The following is a 22,618-nucleotide window of genomic DNA, read 5'->3' on the forward strand; positions in this document are numbered from 1 at the left end:
GCATCCAACATGCATAGTCATGACTAATCAGACTCTTAAAGTTTCCTCTGCCATGATGTTCCTTTCAGCACCACGGTCAAGGTAGTGTCACAAATTCAAGAAATCAGATTTGGGAAGGATTTTTGAGGCCATTTTCTAATCCCACCTGTACCTGAACAAGAATTCTGTCTATGACTAGACGATATGTGTCATCAAGCCTTCACTAGAAGACTTCCATTAAAGGAGAATCGATGACCACCTGAGAAAGTCCATTCCATTTCTAGACAGCTCAGATTGTTAGGAAATTACTTATAACAAGTCAGAATTTTATCTCTCTGCAACTTCTATCCATTTTGTCTCTCACACTTGGCCCCTGGGTCCAAGGAATAAGACCAATCCCTCTTCTAGATAAAAGCCCTTCTGATCCTTGAAGATCTCTATCATTGACCTCCCATACTATCTCTTCTCTAAACTGATTGTCTGAAAATTCTCTCAAATTGAGATGGAATGATGTCTGTCTTGTCATCATAATAAACACCTTAATCTAAAGGGATCAAGTTCTGGATTACAGCTAGGTGGCCCAATGGATAGAACATTGAACCTAGAATCAGGAAGACACCACTAGCTGCGTGACCCCAGGCAAATCACTTAATCTCTGTGGATCTCAGTTTTCTCAACCACAAAGTGGGGATAATAATAGCATCTACCTCACAGGGTAAGTGAAAATTGTGAAGATTAAATGAGAAAATATTTGTGAAACATTTAGCACAGTACCTGGCACAGAGTAGGCATTTAAGAAATACTTGCTTCCCCCCCCCCCCAAATTAAGAATCAAGGAGATAGTGGTTCAAATCCTGCCTTTGACAATACTTGGTCCATTCATATCTCTGTGCCTAAGTTTTTTCTTGTTTGTTTGTTTTTCAACCTATGGAATGAGGGAGTCATTTATAAATGGCTTCTGACGTCCCTTCCAGATCCTAACAGCCAGGGTATGTGCCCCAGAATGGTCAGGGCACAAAACATTCTCCACTACTGACCAATTACAGGATCAGAGACTCAAAGTCTAGATAATCCTGTTCAATCCCTTTCTATTTCTAGATGAGGAAACTGAGGCCCAGAAGAGTCCAGTAACTTGAACAAGGTCACACAGGCAGTGTTAGAACTCAGTTTTGAATCCTGGTTCTCTGACTCTACAGTCAATGATCTTTCTGCTTAACCACTGTTCCTGCTACTTTAGGTCTATTGACAGGGCAACATTAAGTAAGTCATTTTCCCCAAAACAATGAGTCAGATTTTTTTTGTGCAACTCACAGGTAAAAAAGTCCACCTTAGTAAAGTGACTATTTCATTGACGGAGGGCCTAGTGAACTATTTAAACAACAGAGATTACATCGAAGGGGAGAAAAAAAGGACAAAGTCATGAATGAAACAAATCATTCCCTCAAGTCGAATGAGAATACAGATTCAGAAACATTCATCAAGTATGACTGAAGAGAACTTAATAGCACTCAGTTGGTTTCATATCTTAGGGTAAGGAATATTTTGTAAATTTCTGCTCCACATTTAGTAACATTAATGAATTATGGCAACTTTCCCAAATTTTTAAATTATAACAAGGTTATAGCTTAGGTACTAATTCAATATTTGTGAGAGAAACTGCCATATCACTTACAAATTCTGACTTTAAATATAAGGATATATACATAATAAAAAAGCCCACAGTGCTCAATGCATAACATGAAATGCTCTAGATTCTAGACCACAAACAAATCCCCTTAATAAAACAATTTATTCTGTAAAACTTGAACTCGATCAAAAGGCCACACCCAAGGACCTAGAAGGCCACATGAGGCCTTGAGGCCACCAGGTTCCCCACCTCTGGAGAACAATGCATTGGCAATTTCTTCTGCCTTGTATCCACATATGTAGTGCTAGTCAATTTCATGATATGGTGAAAAGGACCCTACAAATGGAGTCAGGAGACCACCATTTGATTTCCAACTCTACTGCAATCCTTGTGTCCCTGGACAAGTTCATTACTCTCTGAATCGTTAAAATCATAAGATTTTGAGTTCCTTGGGGGCTGGAACTTCTTTTGCCTCTTTTTGTATCCCCAGCACTTAGCACAATGCCTGGCCCACAACAAATGTTTACTGATTGACTGAATCTCAGGCTTCTCATCCTTAAAAGGGCTATGATATCTACTAGGCCAACCTCAGAGAGATAATTATAATCAACAACATTTTATTAAACACTTACCATATACAAAGCACTAAGAGAAAATTCAAAGACCATTAAAAGACATGGTGTCTTCTCAAAGTCTCTATTCTCAGAAAGGAAATACTTTGATATTTTGAGTAATCTATGATTTTATCAGTTCATTTATACCTTCTGCCTACACGTGTCAGAACTCATCCCCTCCTTCCTATCCTGTGCAAATCTTTTCTATGTTTTCCTATAAGAATTTTTTCCCTAAAAATTGTTTCCCATATTGTTCACAATAATGCTCTTGAGGCTTTTTGATATTTTTCTATCAAAAAGGTGCTGGTGTTTTGTGTAGATCAGTGGGGTCAAACTGAGATAGAAACAGGGGCTACTAAATCATAGATAAGGATCCTTACAGGCTGTTTATATTGACTTAGTTTTAAAATATAATGTTATCTATGTCCTGTGGTCTTATTTATTTTGTTAAATATTTCCCAATTATAATTTGGTTCCCCTTGCCCTGAGACCCCAGGTGTAGATTGTGCATCTGCAGTATCTCATTCTCCCTACAAGCCCAACTCCATTTCCTTTTATAGTCATATACATCATAGCCAGTGACTTTCTCTCTATTTCTTGCTCACAAGTTGCAATTTACATATTCCACCCTATTCATGTCCACAATAGCTCTTTCCATTATTTTCAGTTGCTTAATATTTTAATTTTTTTGAGATTGTTGAATTCATCAATCCACTTTCATGTAGCCTCAAAACAAGAATAACTGTGTAAAAGGAGTATGATTACGACAATGATTAAGGGAGGCGGTGGTTATTGGCAGATGGCCTGAGATCACTGAAAGCATGGTACGGTTTCTCAAAGTCAACTCAGTCTTTTTACCTGCTAATCAATTCCAGAGTTCATTATGCACAGCGCTTGTCCAAGATGCACATGGAATGTGACAGTTTCATTGTTGGTGCTAATGAGAATAGATCACTGTAAAAACACCAGTAGACCCATCCCATTTCTCATGGATTTGTTGTCCATGTTGTTGTTTCAGGTTCATCAATAAATGCTCCCAGGGTGCTCTAGCTTAACTGACTTTCAGGTCAAGCTCTCGAGAGGCTCATTTTCTCTTTGATTGCTTTTCACTGCTTTGTGATGTGATCCTGGCCTGTGATCTTCCATTATGTTTATCCATAATGCTTTAGGGGGAGAAAACAAAAAGGAATCTCTCCTCAAAACCAGTGTCTCCTGGATCTTCCGGCTGAGTAAAGAGGTTCACCACTTTCGAGTTAAGGTTATTTCTACATTCTTTCAGTTACTTCATTTTGGCATTTTTCTGGGAAATGGCTGTAGACCCAATGTATTTTCTGTTGTCTTTTGCCCCATTTTCTTAGTTGACTCTCAACCGTGAGCTTCCTAGGACTATATGCTTGCTCTGGGCACTCATCCCGACCCCTTTCTACCTCTTGCTCTCAGAAGCACAATCAAATCAACACTGTCATTGCTTCTAGGATGGTCATGACAATATACTGCCCTATTGTCCCATTCATCAACCCTGTGACTTCCCAGAACACAACATCCTCCCACGGCTTCCACTTCCCTATATGTATTATCTTCCCTAACTGAAATATAGGTTTCAAGCAGAGAAGGGTTATCTCATTTTACCTTTGTATTCCCTAACACTTAACCACAATTCTTAGCACACAATCATAAATATTAAAACAAATATTTTTCATTGATTGATTTATTCATTTGGCATCAGCAGTACACAGAAAGAACAAATATCAGAGGTGCTCCAATATCACCTGAGCCTTCTTGTCTTCCTCTTCCCTTTCCCTTTTCTTCTAAAATTATGTTTACTTTGACCTTTGCTTTGAGCTGTTAATGATCTACAAAGGCAGTGGATTTGGAAGTGATGGCTTCATCTGACCAATTTCTTGTCGGTTAGAGTTTTTTTTCAGCCTCATTTGTTTGCTGTTTTACAGTGTTTGTCACACAAGTACCATTTTTATTCTCTTCTTAAAGAAAGGATTCATCATACCATAGTGAGTCTTCAGTGTAGATCATAAGCCTTTGGTCTCATTTATTCCTTGAGTCTAGGTTATATTTTCCAACCATTGTCGCTTATCCCCATTTTAGCATGGAAAATCCATGTGTGTATATTAATTCTACTTAGAGAATCTAGTCAAATCTTTCCTAGAATTTTTCTTTATCTTCATCTTCCAAAATGAATGTTGGCAATTACGGTGTGATTTTCTACCTAGCATATTTTGATAACTGTATTTCAATAATAATTGGTTTCCTTTGTCATATTTTATTTTGCACATTTGGAAACATTTATTAAGAGAAAGAGCCCATAAGGTTTGCCAGGGGCAGCTCGGGTGTGCAAAGAATAGAGCACTGGGCCTGCAAGTAGGAAGACTCATCTTCCTGAGTTCAAATCTGGCCTCAGACACTTACTAGCTATGTGAACCTGGGCAAGTTACTTCACCCTCTTTGCCTCAGTTTCCTCACTTGTTAAATGAGCTGAAGAAGGAAGGGCAAACCACTCCAGTATCTCTGCCAAGAATGCCCCAAATGGGGTCATGTAATTTGGATATGACTGATACGACAGAACAACAACAACAAAGGCCTGCAAGACTCCCAAAGAGGTCTATGATAACAAAATGTTTATGAAACCCTGTCATAAATCTTCATGCTATTCTTTATTTGTCCATTCATTTTCCCCTCATATCTTGTAGTTTTTCTGGTTCTGATTATTTTCCATTTCCACTTTTAATAATGGTCTTTCTGCATTTTTATGTCTGCCTCAAAACTGTATGTTTTAATTGATTTAATAGTCATAGTTTTTATTTAGCCACCTGACCATTACTGGACTTTGAGGTAATTTCCAGTTTTGCATGATTATATAGATTGCTGCTTTGGAAATGTTTATACAGAAAACTTCCATTTAGTTTTTAAAACGTGCTTGTTATCTGCTTAGAGAATGATATTTTAACAGCTTAACCTCTATTTAGAAACATAATAATTTTTGAATACCACATTGGAGGTACAAGAGGACATGATTACTTCCTTGTCCTTCACTGTTAAGTCATTAGGGCTCAAACAAAATGTTTCAGGATCCAGACTGCGGAACCGAAAGAGAAAAATCTCCTAAAAGCTTTCTTTGCAAAGTTCTCAGTTAAAGTCTATAATCTATTATTGATTTTGTGCCACATATAATCTTTTATATTTCTGTAGGAAGCTTGAAGTTAGACTTAAAGATTCAGAATTCTGTACCAGGTATGAACAGACCTTCAAACACATGCATTTCTATCTAATAATTGGATTTGGCCTCTCCCACACGGCCATTTCTGAATCTCAGAGGAATTGACAAGCCATTTTTAAACTCTTTTTTTACTTTGACTAAGTCTGGCACCTTTCATCTCCAAATCTTAAATTTGATGAGTTTCCTTGGGGGACTTTTGGGGGAAAAAAAGAAAACTAGTACATTTCTGACATGTAAAATATTGAGGGGAACACAAGAAATGTAAATCAGATTGATTCACAAATTCACATAGTTTTACATTTAGAATGAACCTTTCTTAGTGTTCAATTTGGCCATCATTTTATAGATGACAAAATTGAGAAGCAGTAAGGTTGACTATCTAGACCAAAAAAAATCACACCTCATGCTGGGACAGTGAAGCTGGGATACAACGGGAGGCTTTTGGACTCCAGGGTGCAATTGAAACCCTGTAGTTATAGCCATGTTGGAGAAGATGGAGAAGTTAAGAGTTGGAGAAATCTCTATCTCCCTCCATTGTACAAACCAAAAATATGCCATCATTGATCAGATCACAGATACTGAAGTGTCAACTCATGGGTCCAAAATGAGTCTTTCAGTTCTGCGCCCAGTTTGGACCATAAGTGGAGGGTTGTATTTAAGTTTGGGTATAACACTTTATGAAAAACTTGGAAAGCATCCAGAGGAAGGAACCCAGGAAGATGGAGGGTCTCATGGTTATGCCACACAAGGAGTGATTAAAGAACTTGGAATATTTAGTCAGAAGACAAGACTCAGGGCAAACAAGAAGTGTCTTCAAATATTTGAAGGTTATTGTGTAGAAGGGAAATCTGTCTTGTGAAACAAAAGCAATGGGGAGATGCTGCAAAAATGAAAGTTTGGGTTCAGTGTTGGGAAAATCTTCCTCATGTTCATAAAGGCAGCTAGATGCTACAGTGAGTAAAATCCTGGGCTTAGAGTCAGGAATATGTCATGTCAAATCCAGCCCCAGATATTTACTATGTCTGAGGTTACTATGTGACCCTGGGTAAGTTTCTTAACATCTACCAGCATTAGTCTTCACCACTTATAAAATGGGGATAATAATAGCGCCTAGCTCCTAGGATTGTTGTGAGGATAAAGTGAGATAATATCTGTAAAGTGCTTTTCAAACCTTCAAGGCTTGGTGATATTATTATCGTTATCATTGTTATTATTATTATTAACAATTGAGCAATCCAAAAGTGGATTCTTGAAAGGAAGTGGTCTACCTCTCAGGAAAATTCTTTAAGCAAAGGCAAGATGATCACTTGTTGGGGAACTCTGAGGGAAGGTTGGGGAGGGGACAGGGTTCCTGCTTAGGCAACTTAGATTAAATGCTCTCTAAAAATAGTCTGGAATTCTGGGATACTTTCACTCCACAGCTTTATCTCTGATCTCTACCCAGAGTTCTAGTTTGGTATTTTCAATTCTGTGATGGATATTATTTGACCTTGATATCTAGTTGGAACTTCAAACCTACTACATCCAAAAATGAGCTTATGATCTGCATCCTCTCCCTGTCCCCCAACTCAAACCTGCTATTCCCCTTCTCCTCTGCATTTATCTTTATGGCACTGCTGTACAAAACACATCATATTCTTTGACTTTGCTCTCTCACTGCTCTCTACTCTCCCCTCCCCATTGGTGACTAAATCATATAGATATGTAAAATCAAATATGACAAAACTCTTTCCTTTCTACTCTGTGAAAGGTATTTAAGGCCTTCCACAATCTCATTCCCATCTGTCTGGTGAGGTAGTAGAAAGACTATCGGACTTGGAAGCCAGAAGACCTGGACTGAAATCTCAGTGCTGCCTTGGATATAACCTTGTACAAGTCATTGAATCTCCCAAGACTTAGTTTCTTAATCCATAAAATGAGGGCATTGAACAAATATCTAGGGTCATTGACAGCACTTCATTCCAGGTTCCTATCATTTTCTTTAAATGTATATAAGTATATATAAACATACATATATATATATATATATATACACACACACACACACATACATACACACACATTTATTTATTTGTTTGTTTAATTTTTTTTCCCAGATATGTGGTTTCACTGACGCAGGTTAAGTCCTAGTGTGGAAACTCCTTCTACCAACAAAGATTGACATTTGCTTTATGATTTAACATCTTAGAGAGCAGCCTGGGCAACTGAGATTTCCATTGGACCATAGGATTCTATGAAAGCTTCAAGGAACTATCACAGCCATCTAGCTCAAATCCATGGCCCCATGTGACCCACAGAACTCCCAAATACTGCCTGAACCAGCTTAAAATGTCATTAGGAAAATAAATACAAATATAATAAAACATAGATAATATTAAATAATAAAACTAAGTCAATAGATGACCCCTGGGGATCCTTACATACAAACTCTCGTCCAACCTCTTCATTTTACTTAGGGATGGAGAGGTTAAGTCAGGGCACACAGTCATTAAGTTCTTACTATAGAGCAGGCACTGTACTAAAATCTGGGGACACAAAGAAAGGTAAAAATATAGTAACTGCTCAAGGAGATCACATTCTACTAGGGGAGGCATCAGACAAGATCTATACAGAGTAAATGACAGATAATCTAGGAAAAGGAATGGCTGGAGGTAGGGAGAGAGGAGAGGGACTGAGAAAGGTCTCTTGCAGTTTCAGAGGAAACTGGGAAGGCCTCTGAACTTATCCAGAGTGAAATGAGCAGAACTAGGTGCACAATTCTTATAAAATAATAGCAGCATTACAGAGAAAAACAACTTTGAAAAACTTTAGAACTCTCATCAAGACAATGACTAGCCACAAGTCCAAATGAATGAAGTTGAAATACAACATTCATCTTCTGTGGAAAAGTGATGAACTTAAAATGCAGAAAGGAACATAGTGGTTTTGGATATGGCCAATGTGAGAATTTGTTTTGCCAAGGACTATGTAACTATACATTCCTTTTTGTTTTCTTTAAATTTGCTCAGTGAAGGCTCAGGGGTGAATTAAGAGAGTGACAGTAAACAATGCCCAATCCTGCAGACTTAAAAAAGGTACCATAAAAGTCAGTATACTTAATAACTTCATAACCACTAAATTACCTCAAGTATCACATAGGATAGTTCCAGTTGTCACCCAAGCAGTCTCTACCCATATCAATTGTGCATAATATTCTACTCGGCAGATCTATCTATATAGTAATATTTAGAAACCCCATAACACATATATGGGAATGCACCTGTAGCAGGACCTAAATTTTTCTCCTTGTTCTGAATGTTAGAATATGTTAGAATGAGCCCTGCTAAAATCAAGGGGAAAACAATCTTAACAGACAATCAGAAATTTCCATCAGGAAAATAACTTTTGCTGGATGTTTGCTAGAACACTTAAAAACCATTTAGACACATGACCTAGATGTTGTTCCAACCTCAAGTTAGAAAATAAAGCTTGTTACCTCTTAAGGAGCCAATGAATGAAAGCAGGATCAACTGTTTCCACGACAACATCATCTTTAATTGCTAATAGCAAGAGTAACTTTTGTCCTGTATCTGATGAATTGCAGAATATTTTGTCTTCAGGTAAGTCCTTTAATCTGTAAAATATATAAACAGAGAGAAATATTTAGAATATAGGCACTGATTTTTTTTTTAAAAAGGGGGTTGTTTTCTCCTCTGCTTGGGGGGGAAAAGATTGACAGCCACTCAAAATCCTTAAAGGGAAGTAATCATCTCTGAAATAAAACAGGGGTCCTTTGAAAGAAATTATATATCAAAATAGACCAGAAACTGGAATGATAAATTATGCAACTCATGTCAATTTGGCTATGGGGCTAACAAAATCAAATATGTGAAACAGAGATACATACATATACTCACAAAAAGTATATCTGTACTCATCTTCACGTGGAACTTATTTCATTCAATTTCATTTCATTTTGGTGATCCCTTGTATGTAGAGTATTATCTATTTAAATAATACATATGTATGTCTGACCTACTCCAAGAAAGAATCCATGGCATAAAAATAAAGTGGCTGTAAAAGGTGAAAGAACTATAATTCTACACCTAATTTCAAAGTGGAAACATCAATACATTCCAGGGGTGATTGACTCTGCCATCTTAAATATTCACAAGAATAGGTGACCAATGTTCACCTGGTCAAATAAATGGCTCAATTCAATTCAACTGGCTCCATTTAAAAGGCACTACTGATGTGGTTGGAGGTTGCTGGGAACCCTGAAATGTCAGGGTGCAGGGCAAGTCTGCCTGGAATGAATTCAAACACTCAAACCTTCTTTCAGTCAAAGTGACAAGGTTTACTGTAAAGCCAAAAGGAGCTGGCTAGATTCCTAGTAAATCTGCAACTTAATGGGGGTGAGACTGATATTACATACAAAAAAGGGAAAGTGAAAAGATCTGTATGGGATTAAAGAATGGTAAATGGCCTGGGGTGGGCCAGGTGCAGACAGGGTAAGGAGTTAAGTGATCTGGGGTGGGTCAAGAGGACTATGAAAGGATTGTTGAATATCTAGGTGGGCTGAAATGGGCCAGATGCCTCAGGAGAGATGCCAGTGACCTGGGCTGCTGAAATGTGTTGGAAAATTCAGGAACCGGGAATATATGGGAAAATTCAGGGTCCAAGTCCCATCACCCCATCACTATGGCAGAGCAGAGAGACAACTGGTCTTAGGAGCCTGAGATCAATAGATCAAGAAGCATTTATTAAGCACCTACTGCCATGTACATGGTCTATTTTATTCAAGTATTTCATATAAATACTTTAAAAAGAAGGAAAGAAAAAGAAAATAGAATACAAAAGAGTTAAATAATATTGAAGAAAGACCTAGCTTCTGAGCCAGGACTATGGATTTACATACCATTTCAGACACTTAAAAGATATATGACCTAGGTAAGTCACTTAAATGCTCTGAGTCTGTTTCCTCATCTGCAAAGTAAAAATAAATATACAATCTAATTTAAAGAACTATTCGGAGGATCAAATCAGCTAAGGCAAACGATGAGGTTTGGAAGTCTTAAAGCACTAGATAACAATGATGCTTGTATACTGCACATTAAGGAGTTCAAAACACTTTATATATGTTAACTCACAGAGAGATGTAATTTACTAAATCTCTTTCATTACTAAACTGCTTATAAATTTACTTTAAGCATGTCATTCAAGTAGTAGAAAAAAAAATAGAACGTGAAAGAGAAAGAATTCTCTGGTGGGAGAGAGCCAATTTCCAAGTCAGGATGACCTAGGTTCAAGGCCAGTCTCTTACAAATGCTGCGTAAGTGACCCAGGGCAGGTCACATAATTTCTCAGCATCCCATACAACCTCCTAGTACTAAAAGTTTCAGGGCAGGTGAAGATCCTTAAACTTGAAGGGAATTTTCTCACTTAAAGTTCCTTGTATCAATTATCAATCAAATTGCAGCTCTGATGGGTCATCATTTAATAAGCATTTATTAATTATCTGTTCCAGGCACTGTACTAAGCAGTGGGGATACAAAGAAAGGCAAAACACACTCCATGCAAATTATGAGCAGAAGAAGCATACAGCCTTAGTATACCAGAGTTCCCTTCCTTAGGCATATTAAGATTTCCAAAGTAAATGCTTGCTGATTACCTAGTCAAAGATTTTCCTGCAATACTAAGTACTCCCAACTATTCAAATGGCCATTTCAGCAAAAGGGGGAAAAAGGTTTTAAAACAATCCTTCTTAGAGGAAGTGAATAGCAATAAGGAAGAGACCTAGTCAGTCAGTTAACTGCCATTTATTAAGAGTCTAATTTGCATCAGGCACTATGCTAAGCACTCTACAAATATGATCTTATTTGAATTCCTAAACAACTGTGAGAAAGGGTGTGGTCATTAGGCCCATTTCACAGGTTAGCCAACTAAGATAGATAAAGGTTATGTTTTGTGCCCATGGTCACGCAACTATTAAGTAACTGAGGATAGATATGAACTTGGGTGCCCCATCTCTAGGCCCAACATTCTATTCACTGTGGTACCTAGCTGCCTAACAGTCTAACAGGTGGGACAAAATGAAAGTAACGACATAATGTTAAAAATTATTTCTCTTAGTGATCTGTGTCTTGGAGACTCAGAGCTCCCAGCCTCTCTTCTGCTCCAAAGTTTTCAGGACATTACTGATAATGAGATTGCATTGAGTCCTGGTCAAACTCCAACCTAGGCCTGAATTGTTTTTATCCTACTCAGGCTTGGGAGGAGAAATATTTCTTCTGCCTACACAGCCCAAAGATTGGGTGTTGTATTTCCTCTGGATGGTGGGTGATACCAGGCCCTGTTGACCTAGATTAAGTGACCTAAATCACATACTCAAGAGCTCATTTTAATAGAGCCCATTTTAATATAGCCTCCCAGAGAGTTTTGACCAATCAAAGTTGATTGGTATTCCTTGGGAACACCTACTTTTTGAAGGGCATATAATCCCATACCCTCAAATCCCAAATTGAGCTAGTTCTGAACTGACCCCCTTAGGGGGACCCAGTTTCAGACTGAACTCCCATGCAATGCATGTTCAAGCCAGCTTGAGAGAAATTAAACTGTGGACACACACACCCTAATTTTATTTGTCTCTCTCTTAGAACAGACTGTAATTTATTGGGGTTCAACAGTAGGAAGAAGATTTACACTTTAGTGATAGTCTCAGAGAGATGGCCCTAAAATTTAGGACTGGTAAAGGCATCTGGCAAAAATTGAGACTTTAATTGACACCTGAAGAAAGCAAAGCAATCTAGAAGGTGAAGATAAAGAGTGAGATCATTCGAGGTTTAACACACAAGACTTGGGAAATGGGGAGCTGTGGTCGAGGAACAGCAAGGTGGCCAAGACTCACCTCACTCATGATGACCTCAAATACATTTCCCACCAACAGGGCATACCCTGTGGAGCTCCCATCTATCTTAGAGAGCTAACTATGTAGGAACAGAGAATTAGTTTCAGACAGGAAGAAATAATAAACCATCCTGCCTTAAAATTGCCCATCTCCTTCTATAAACTCCAATATTTACTGGCTGATGCTCCAGAAGCTCTTGGGGAAGTGGGGGAGCGTCTATTTTTCTACTCTCTTTTACACTGGAAGCAGCCTTTATCCTGCCTGTGGACAAGAAGATGATTTCAAAAAGCATCAAGGTATCTATTTGTTTAGTCAGTTGATCAATAAGCATTTATTCAACTCTATTCAAATTTTAACTAAATACTGTTATTCTGGGCACATATGGATTTTTTTAATAATTCCATTCCTGGGTTCATATACAATGTATATAGTTAAGTATAATACAAACATCAGGAATAATAGGAGCTAAAAAGAAATCCAGAGGGTGGGAAAAGTAATATTGGAAAATGGGAAGATGGAGAGGGTAAAAATACAATAAAGTTCCAGTCTTAGAAAATAATTGGATTATAGAGCCCTGAGGAATCTTATCCTTATATATATTTTGTTCTTTTATTCTGACTTTAGAAGTCAGCACAAAGCTTCATGGAATAATGTCATTCCACAAACATTTATGTGATTTATTACCTATTATTTCTCCAAGCCACCTGAGTTACAAGAATAAGAACCCCAAATAGTGCCTGTCCTCCTGGAGCTTACATTCTACTTAGGAACAGGACATAAACTGATTGCTAAATAGAAGATAACTGAAGGAGGAGTTGGGATCAGGAAATGCTACCCCCAGGTAATAGAGTAAGTAAGTAAGGTAAGCACTCCAAGTGGAGAACAAAGTCAAGTGGCAGTAGGTGGGAAATGGAGTTGGAAGAGCTAGTTGGCCAGTTTGGTAGGAACATAAAGGGGAATAATGTGAAATAATGGACAATTATGCTAAATGCACACTGTGAAAGGTTTAAATATCAGGCTGAGGAGTAACCTTATCTTCGAGACACCATGGTGCCGCTTGAGTTTTTTTTGAGCAGGGAAGGACAGACATCTTAAAGGAAATTGTTTAGGCAGCCATACGGAGGATGCGTTTTAGAGGGGTAGAGACTAGAAGCCAAGAATCCAATCAGGAGGTTGTTGCAATAGTGCAGGCAAAAGGCCTGAACTAGAGAAGTGAGTGTGTGAGTAGAGAGAATGACCTGGGCATGAGAAATGCTGTGGAGGCAGAATTAGCAGAACTTTGCAGTTAGGTAGAGTAAGGATTAATGGGAAGAGCTGAGAGTCAGGAATGATTCCAAAGTTTTGAAACTAAATGACTAAAATGACTATGGCAATCTAAGAAGAGGTAGGGAGTCTGGGGGAGGAAGGGGTTTCGGATGGAGGATAATGAGCTTATTCTGGACATTGTGAAGTCATTGTCTTCAAGTGTCAGATTTGGAATTAAGGGGATCTGGGTTCAAATCCTGACTCTGACAGCACATTTGTAACTCTACCCCATTGGGTGGGCAAGTCATTTTACTTTTCTGGTATTTAATTTATTCATCTTTGAAATGAGGGTTAGATTCTATAATTCCTAAGTGTCCTTCCTGCCCCCAAATTGAGGATCTTACTTACCAGAGCTGGGATCAATTGAATCAAACTGCCTATCACCCTACTCTACTTCAATTAACTAGCTTAATCAGATGAGAACAAGTCTATTGAAGCAATCAATCAATCAAAAGCATTAAACTAGGTGTGAAAAGTTTTTAATCAATTTGAAGAGTCAAAGACTTTGGATTAAATGAAAAGTCCTAACTCAGAACAGGGATGGTCTGAAAAGACTCAGTCAGACATTCTGGGTATTTAGATAAAATAGCAAGCCAGTGCAGAACTCAAACATTTAATGGTAGACCAGCTAGAGAGCGCTGTAATTCCAGAAAGACTGAGTTGTTTGGGGTGGGGACGAGGAAGGAGTTGAGGTTCTATCTCTTGCCCTTACCTGACCAGAGGATGACCTTGTGAATTCGTTCAAGGATTTTTGACTTCTGATAGGTGCCCTAGAACAACGTCCCCAGAACAGCAGTCATTGGCTTTTAGCCAGGTCTACCAAAGACAAACAAGAAACACTGAGGAAATTTAACTTTATATCTTTAACAAGTGCCCAGAGTAAAGCTGCATTCCACATAAGAGGAACTTCTATGAGAACTGCATAATGGGGTAAAAGACATCCAAATAATCAGAAGCCATGAGTATATGAACCTTTTGCTGTATGAGTTTTAACAAGATTGATCTCATTTTACCCTGGACTTTTTACAAACATATGAAAGTGTTTCCCATATTTGGGGGCTTGAAAGGGTGGGGAGGAATCCTGCACCAATTGTTCTTACTATAAAATTATCTAAGTAAATATTCTATTGGGGATTCTAATGAAAATCTTGGGGTGAAGTGATCCCTTCATCCTAAAGTGTGTAATAAACAAGAAAGGGAAATCCGGGTGTCATCTGAAATTCTACCTAGATTTGGGGGGAAAAAAAGATTTCAGAAGGTTCAGAGAAAGGATATGTAGAATCCCATGGACTAAAATGCTTCAGGGATGGCAGGTGCTCAAAAATTAAATTCTGAGTACACAAAGAAAAGAATTCCATTGAAGAGGAAAAAAATGACAACTGTCTGAACAGAGACTGATACAGATGAATAAAGAATTTATCAATGTCAAGATCCCCATGACAAGCCCACCCCACTCTTTTTACTATACCCTGTCTTCCAGAGCTAAGGCCCAGCAAGCAAGCTGTGTCATGAGCTTGGCATAACAACAATCCTTTGCCCTCATCCTCTGGGTGAACTCAGTGATAGCAAAATCCCAGAACTGTTTCACAGCAGCACCAGGTGGTCTCTGAGCTAAGGCAGGCACTTGCATTACCCATGTTCTGATCATGAAGACCTGCTTTGAATCAAACTTGTTGCATTGTTGCTGGAATCCCTCATTGTCAGGGCTACAGCTCACTGCATAACCTCTAGCAAATGTATTGAGATTTGCCCACAGTAAAGTGGGTCTCCTAGTAGAAGGGGTCCTGGCACATGTCTAGTTTCTCTCCTCCAGTGGAATTTGAAAAAAAAAACCAACTTTTTGCTTGTGGCCACTGTTGTTTCTTTGGTTTTATTTTGGTTTTTTATTTTATTTCAGAGTTAACTGTGGTTGTGACAACCTGAGTGAGCTCTTTAGTATTTTAGAATTAACAGCAGTTGCAAAACCTCTTTGGTCATTTGTTTTCAAGGTTGACATCAACAAGATTAAAGTATTTTTAAAATATATAGAATAAAGGATTAAATTGAGTTAACAGTCCTCCTTAATCTTAGCATCATCCTTCTGGGACTACCCCCCAGTTTATCCTAAATCAATCTTTTCTATACACAGTTGTTTGCATATTGTACTGTTACGGCTGTGAGGCAGATTGGTGGCACAATGGACAGAGTGCTAGGCTTGAGTTCAAATCAGGCTTACGTGAGGGGAATTTATTGAACAGATAATATATAAGCAACTTAAGCCATAATCAACAGGTTTGAACATCAACACATTGTATCATGGGAAAAGGGGGTGAACTAAGAAAAAAATGGCAGCTAGAGTGAAATAAATGAATAGGACCTTTGGATCGGATACCCTGACTGAGGGAAAAGGAGACAATGCCAATGATTTGTGTAAAAAGCAATGATAATGAACCAATTCAACTTACTGTCCATATACTTGATAGACAAATGTACAAATAAAACTTATGGGGAATGGTTTGAAGAGGTACCATAGTAACCTGGGAAAGGCTATGATGATGAGGGAGGAAGGAACAAATTGGATGTAGTGAAACTAGCTGGATTTTATTTCAAAAGAACCTTTGTTCAAAACAAACTCAGAGGGCCTGGGTTAATGTTATTTCGAAAGAAAGTCTCCAATGGCATGCACTGGGTATCTGTTCTTGTCTCTGTCATGTTCGACATTTCTATCAGAGACTCAGCAGAAAGTGTATGTTTTTCACATTTGTGGATGGCACAAAACTGAGAAGAATAGCTAATATGTTGGATGACAGAGCAAGGGTTCACAAAGCATCTCTAGGTTAGAACAATAGGCCAAACTAATAGAATAAATTTTACAGAGATAAATGTAAAGTGCTATGCTTGGTATCAAAAATCAATTTCACAAGTACAGTGTAGATGATGAGAACATGACTTAACTGAATTCAGTTGAAAAATATCTAAGGTTTTTGGTAGACTACAAGTCCAAGAGTACACAATGGTGCTTTCCCCACTCAGCAACCCAATGCAATCTTAAGAAGCCTAAGAAACATAATATCAGAACACATGAGGACAATCAATCAACAAGGCTTTATGAAGTGGTTTCTGTGATAGGCTGTTATCAAGCCTATTCACATTACAAGGGAGGCAGCAGGTCCTGAAGAACAGAAAGGATTTTAAGGAAGAAGTCTTTAGATAGTAGAGAATATAGGATTACATGACACTGAGAGTTGAGGGAAGCCGATGGACAGTGGCCTCTGACACATAAGCAACTAGATATTAATGTTTCTTTCTTTCATGTCCATTTCATTACTTTGCACTAATGACAATGTCCACAGTATTCTTCTGACCCTATAAAAAGATCCCACTGAGGCAGCTTCCCACTTTCTCAGGCCTGATGGATTCTCCACTCCATGCTGGATGCATCTGTAGCAACATGAATGTCAAATCCATGGAGAAAAACGGTAAATAAGGGAAGACCTTGGTGCTCAACTCCACTGGAGTAGATTCCGAATAAGAACTACCAAGATTTGTACTTGACCGGTGTTTGATCACTGTGGCCTTACAGGTGAAGAACGTCTATTCTTTTTAACTCTCTTGCTTGTGTTGATAGTCTGTCATTATACTACTCCAACATCTGAGGTCAGGACAGCTGTCAGCAGCCTACCTGTGAGGCCTTCTATCCCCTATTGCACTTTGCCTGCTCTGTTCAGACAACATCTTGAGCCTTGTGTTCAGTTCAAGACACCACACTTGACAAGCTGGAGACCATCCAGGGAAGAGTAGTCAAAGGAAAAGGTAACCACACCCTACAGAGAGAGACCTGGAGATGCTTAACTTAGAAAAACTATGCCTTCAAATGTTTTTGGAAGAAGGAATAGGTATCGTCGGCTTGGCTTCAAAGCATAGAGTTAGAAGTAACTGGCAGAAACTGTATAGAGGCCGAGTTCAGCTTAATCTAAAGTAAACCTTCCTAACTATTAAAAGTGGAGTGGGCTGGCTCAGGAGTTGGTGGGGGGCCCTCGCATTAGTCCTTCAAGAGCAAGGTGGATGACCACTTGGTGGGACATTGGGTATACCAGTAGAGATAAAGGTTCTGAGGTCTCTTTCAACTCCATTGTTTTGTCTCTCTGAAATCCTGTCGTAGTCATTTACTATTTGGGCAAATCACAATTTCTCCTGGCATGAGTTTCTTTATCTGTAGAATGAGACAAGTGGACAAAATGATCTCTTAGTCCTCTTCTAGTTCTAAATCCTATACAACTGAGAGCCAAAAGATGTTGGATGAAAAGTGGTCTTTTTGACAAAGAAAAGATAGTGGAAACTCTCACAGATACAGGAAAGAAAGAAAATTAAAATGATTGCTCCTTTTCATTATCAAAAAGCACACATCTTTACATACATGTGACGTTGTATTGAGATCAGTGAATATGTTGGGGTTTTTTTCTCCCTATTCTCTAGCCTGACACTTAAAGATACTTAATTATGAGCCCGTTAAAAGTTCTATAGGGCCTACAGACAACTACATATAAATGCATATATAGGATCATAGCTTCAGAGTTGCAAGGAACCTCAGAAACCATCTATTATGGCCGAATTTTACAGGTGAGGAAACTGAGGCTCAAAGAAATAAGTGACTTGTCCAGGACCATAGAGCTAATAAGTGTCAGAGGTGGGATTTTGTTCTAAGATTTTTCTAAGCCAAGCACTTTATATGCCATGTCACAATACCTCCCATTTTGTCCAAGATCACGGAGGAGGAATCAGAATTGAAATATGAAACTAGCTCTTTTGATTCCCAATTTACCACACTTCCCTTTGTACCCCACTCATTAGCAAAATATTTACTTTCTATGTCAACCCAGGAAGAAGTATATTTATGGGGACCGAGAACTATCGCTTGAGGACTATCACCTACTGTTTAAAAGGTACTTCATAAACCATTATCCATAATATGAGGCATTATGTATATATATAATGTCACATAAATGACATCATATATCACACATATGATAAGTTATCTATCATATAAGGTTTTCATATGTGATATCTATATTTCATGTAACAGTTATCTCAGTATAAAGAAAAGTGAGAAAGCACAACATATAATGTTCAACCATACAGCCACTTGAAGTCTTTCCTGCAGTTTCTTTAAACCTCCATATAAGGAAATCTGGCAAGAAAAGAGCAGAGAAAAGGGAAATCCAGGTAGTAACTACCTCACCTTCATCCAGATCCTCAAGATTCGAACACACACACACACAAAAGTGTGAGAGTGGATTAACTTCAGATTTGGTAGATATCCCAAGGTGTATATTCTGGTATATATCAGTGTGTACATTAAATACTGAAAGCCTAAAGGCAAAACTGCTGATTTGGAAGAATATCAAATTATTCCATTTCTATTGTCAATTAATAAAAGTAAATAAGGTTTCTCCACTAGTTCAAGTAAAAGTAGGAAAAGGATTTGGAGTTAAAAGGTGATGAGCACAACCTAATCGTGACTTCTCATCATCACTAGCTCTTATATTGGGGGAAAAAAAGAGCAGAATTTAAGATCTCTCTTCTGAAATTCCAAGCTTAAATAAATAACAAAAAAACTACAGAGGCAAGAGAGATACCAACCAAAATGTCACCTCTTGCCTTTAGGACTTTATACTATTCATGCAGACACTGGATACCTCTTAAAACGTCAATGATATGCATTCATAACATATTTGTAACAATTGGATGACATTGGATATTCTATTTTACCTCCTTCAGCCTCAGTTTATTTTTCAGGAAAATGAGGATTCTGGGTAGTTTTCAAACCTAAATTCAATTCATGGTGACAACCATACTCTTTTTTTATGTCAGCTGATTAAAGAAATGCTGGCCCTCAGGATAAGATCAAAAATATGCCCCAGGATGTTTACTTTTGCTTAATCAAAACAATATCTATTATCCATAAAGTGGAAGAAAGGGAGATTTGATCAGTGAATTCCCAATCCATTGAGTTATCCCACATGTCATTTGATGAAATTACAGGATGTAATGGGCAGGTAACATAGAAAACACGACATCAAAATTTTTTAAATTAATTATACTTCTTTAGGAAAAGTGAAGGCATTTTTAATTCAATTTTTTTCTTGGCATTACAGATTGGCCCATGGTGGTCTTTCCAAAAGCCAGACACCCTCTAAGGTATTGGTTGAGACATACAGAGCTCAATTAATCTCTAGCAGGAGAAAAGAGAACCACCTAGAGAAGAGACAGCAGTTCCCTCTTGAGAGGGAAATGTTCTCTGCCAGGACAGAGGGGAAAGAGATGGAGATGTGTAAGAAGTCTTTCCTGGTTCTCTTTAACTCTTTAATCCTTTCCTCTGAGATTACATTCAGTTTATTCACTGTATATTGTGTTCATACAGAATGACATATTGTTTCTTTCACTAGACCGTGAGTTCCTTTAGGGCACTTACTGTTTCTGCCTTTCTTTACATCCTCAGCACTGAGCACAATGCCTGGCACATTGTTGTTGTCATTTTTTAATCATGTTTGACTCTTTGTGACCCCATTTGGGGTTTTCTTGGCAAAGATATTGGAGTGGTTTGCCGTTTCCTTCTCCAGCTCATTTTACAGATGAGGAAACTCAGGCAAACAGGGTTAAGTGACTTGCCCAGGATCACACAGCTAGTGTTTGAGGCCAGATTTGAACTCAAGAAGATGAGTCTTTCTGATGCCAAGTATGGCACTCTACCCACTGTGCCACTTAGCTGCCTTGTGTGCCTGGTACATAGCGGGCGCTTAATAGATATTTATTGACTCACTTCCTTAACCCAATTAGTAATGATGCCTTTCACTAAGTAACCTGCCTAACAAAAGACAATATACCTAGACAAGAGTAGGCCCAGAAAGTCCACCTTTGGAGCTGAATTAGCTACTTAGAAGAGGAAGTCCAGGAACCCCACTTAGTGACATATCCAACTAAGTTCAGGGACAAGCAACATGAAAACATGATGAGAAGAGAAAAGACACATAGAGACATTGCAGCACCAAATGAGTTTTACTGGAGACGTGTTTTCCCTGTGTATCTCTCTACCAGTGCATTCCGTAGATGTGTCCACTCTGCCCCCACATGCTTCATGTATTTGTGGGAGAGTGTACCCCACATTTATGGAAGGGGATGTTTTCCAATTAATGTTCTCAATCTGCCATGTCAGCAAATGTCTTTGCTATGAGCTGTGTCAACTGGCTGATTAGTGAAGGTAAATCCATTGATGCCTTTTTCTGAACTACAGTTTTAGGAATTTAGACCCACAGCACACTTTGAACCTGTTGTAGTTGTCTCACAAGGATCCAACCTGAGAGTATAAGTTGGGTGGGTAGCCTAGAAAGCGAGATTTCATATTATAATATATACATCAAATAAATATATCTCTATTAATATTCACATTGATAATCATATGAAAAGGATTTGAAAAGAAAGAATGAGGGAGGATTAGCTCAAAGTGTTATGCTTCTTTAGTTTAGAATCATTGCCAAAGAGAAGAAAAAAAATGTTTAGCTGCTCTTTTCAGGTATATTTAAAGCAGTGGGTAATATACACACAAAATCTTTTTTTTAAGTGTACAAATTCTAAAGGAATATAGTCTTAGAAGTGATTTTCCCATTAATTTTATTGTCCTTAAGGCTTTTAAGCAAACCTCCAAGTTCCAACCTGAGAAATAACTTCGATTCATGAGCATAAACCAGGCTAAAAAGGAAATAGTCTGATAGGCTATATTCGTGACTTGCCTATAATATTTACATATTTGTAGAAACAACAAATGTACACCAGTAAAAACAGCAAATGCACACCAGAATCTATATAGAGCATTCTGTTGTGCTTTTAGAATATCTATTTATACAGGATATCATGGCACACAGTCATTTAATTCAGATATTCTCACACCACCACAATGCCTTGCGTATAATAGACATTCAGTAAAATGTGTTGATTTCATTTGCAAAACAGTCTAACCAGGTAGACCAGACATCAGTCATTTGAAATCAATTTTGGTTTTGGTTCATAGCTCTGCACTTGTCCCAAGAATACATACACAGGTTGGGCTGTCCATCTGTCCTGCCTCTTCACTCCTTCTTGAGAATTAGCAAGGAGAGGGGGATGCTGGTGAAATTTACAAGACTCTTGAACTCCAAATACTGAATCCTTGTCAATTTCAACCCCCCCCCCCCAACTCTGGTTCATAGTTATCAGCTAGTGAGAAGAGAAGAGAGTGAATACAATTTGCCAATTTGAGGTTTCCCTATACATCAGCAATTCTTTCTGATGGTGCATTCGGTTATCTTATATTTTTTACATTTTTTTAGAATTGTAAAGGGCTTTAGAGATCACCTAGTCCAAATGCTTTATTTTGAAGACAAGATAAGAGAAACACTGAAAGGATAAGTGTCTTGCCCCCAGATTACAGTTCTTTCATTCTGAGCAAGCTTTGGAGATACATCTAGCACGTAAATGTAGTTTCTTATTGCCCATTTCAAGGGGAAATATGAAGTCTATTACTTCTCAACTCAGCAGATGGTCAACAAAAGGTTGGTAATAAGTTTGCAGTTTGTGAGAGGAAAAAAAAAACACAAAAGAGGTGGCCCCTCCTTAGATGTTACTGCCAACCATTTGAGAATAATCCTAAATAAATTTATTTGGGGGTCATATTTTAGTAATATTTTATTTTTCCACAATTGCATATAAAAACAATTTTTAACAGTCACTAAAAAAAAAAACTTTGAGTTCCAAATTCTTTCCCTCCCTTCTTTCCTTCCCTTAATCAGTAAGCAATCTGATATAGATTATACATGTGCAATCATATGAAACATATTTGCATATTAGTCACTTTGTGGAAGAAAACAAGAAAGAAGGAGGGGGGGAGGGAAGGAGAGAGGGAAGGAAGGAAGGAAGGAAGGAAGGAAGGAAGGAAGGAAGGAAGGAAGGAAGGAAGGAAGGAA

At 38.1% G+C, this 22,618-nt stretch overlaps 1 protein-coding gene across 1 annotated transcript in view; it reads right to left on the reverse strand.

Annotated features, from left to right (window-relative positions):
• The window catches only part of CNTN3 (contactin 3), a 426,853-nt gene that overhangs the window by 321,233 nt on the left and 83,002 nt on the right, over positions 1-22,618 (reverse strand). Inside the window, exon 2 of the mRNA XM_027863878.1 lies at positions 8,928-9,065. Within this exon, the coding sequence (XP_027719679.1) occupies positions 8,928-8,982 (55 nt within the window). The 5' untranslated portion in view covers positions 8,983-9,065. The remainder of the gene's footprint in view (positions 1-8,927; positions 9,066-22,618) is intronic.

Source organism: Vombatus ursinus, unplaced genomic scaffold (genome assembly GCF_900497805.2).
Source record: "Vombatus ursinus unplaced genomic scaffold, bare-nosed wombat genome assembly UNPS02014773.1, whole genome shotgun sequence".
Lineage (NCBI taxonomy): Eukaryota > Metazoa > Chordata > Mammalia > Diprotodontia > Vombatidae > Vombatus > Vombatus ursinus.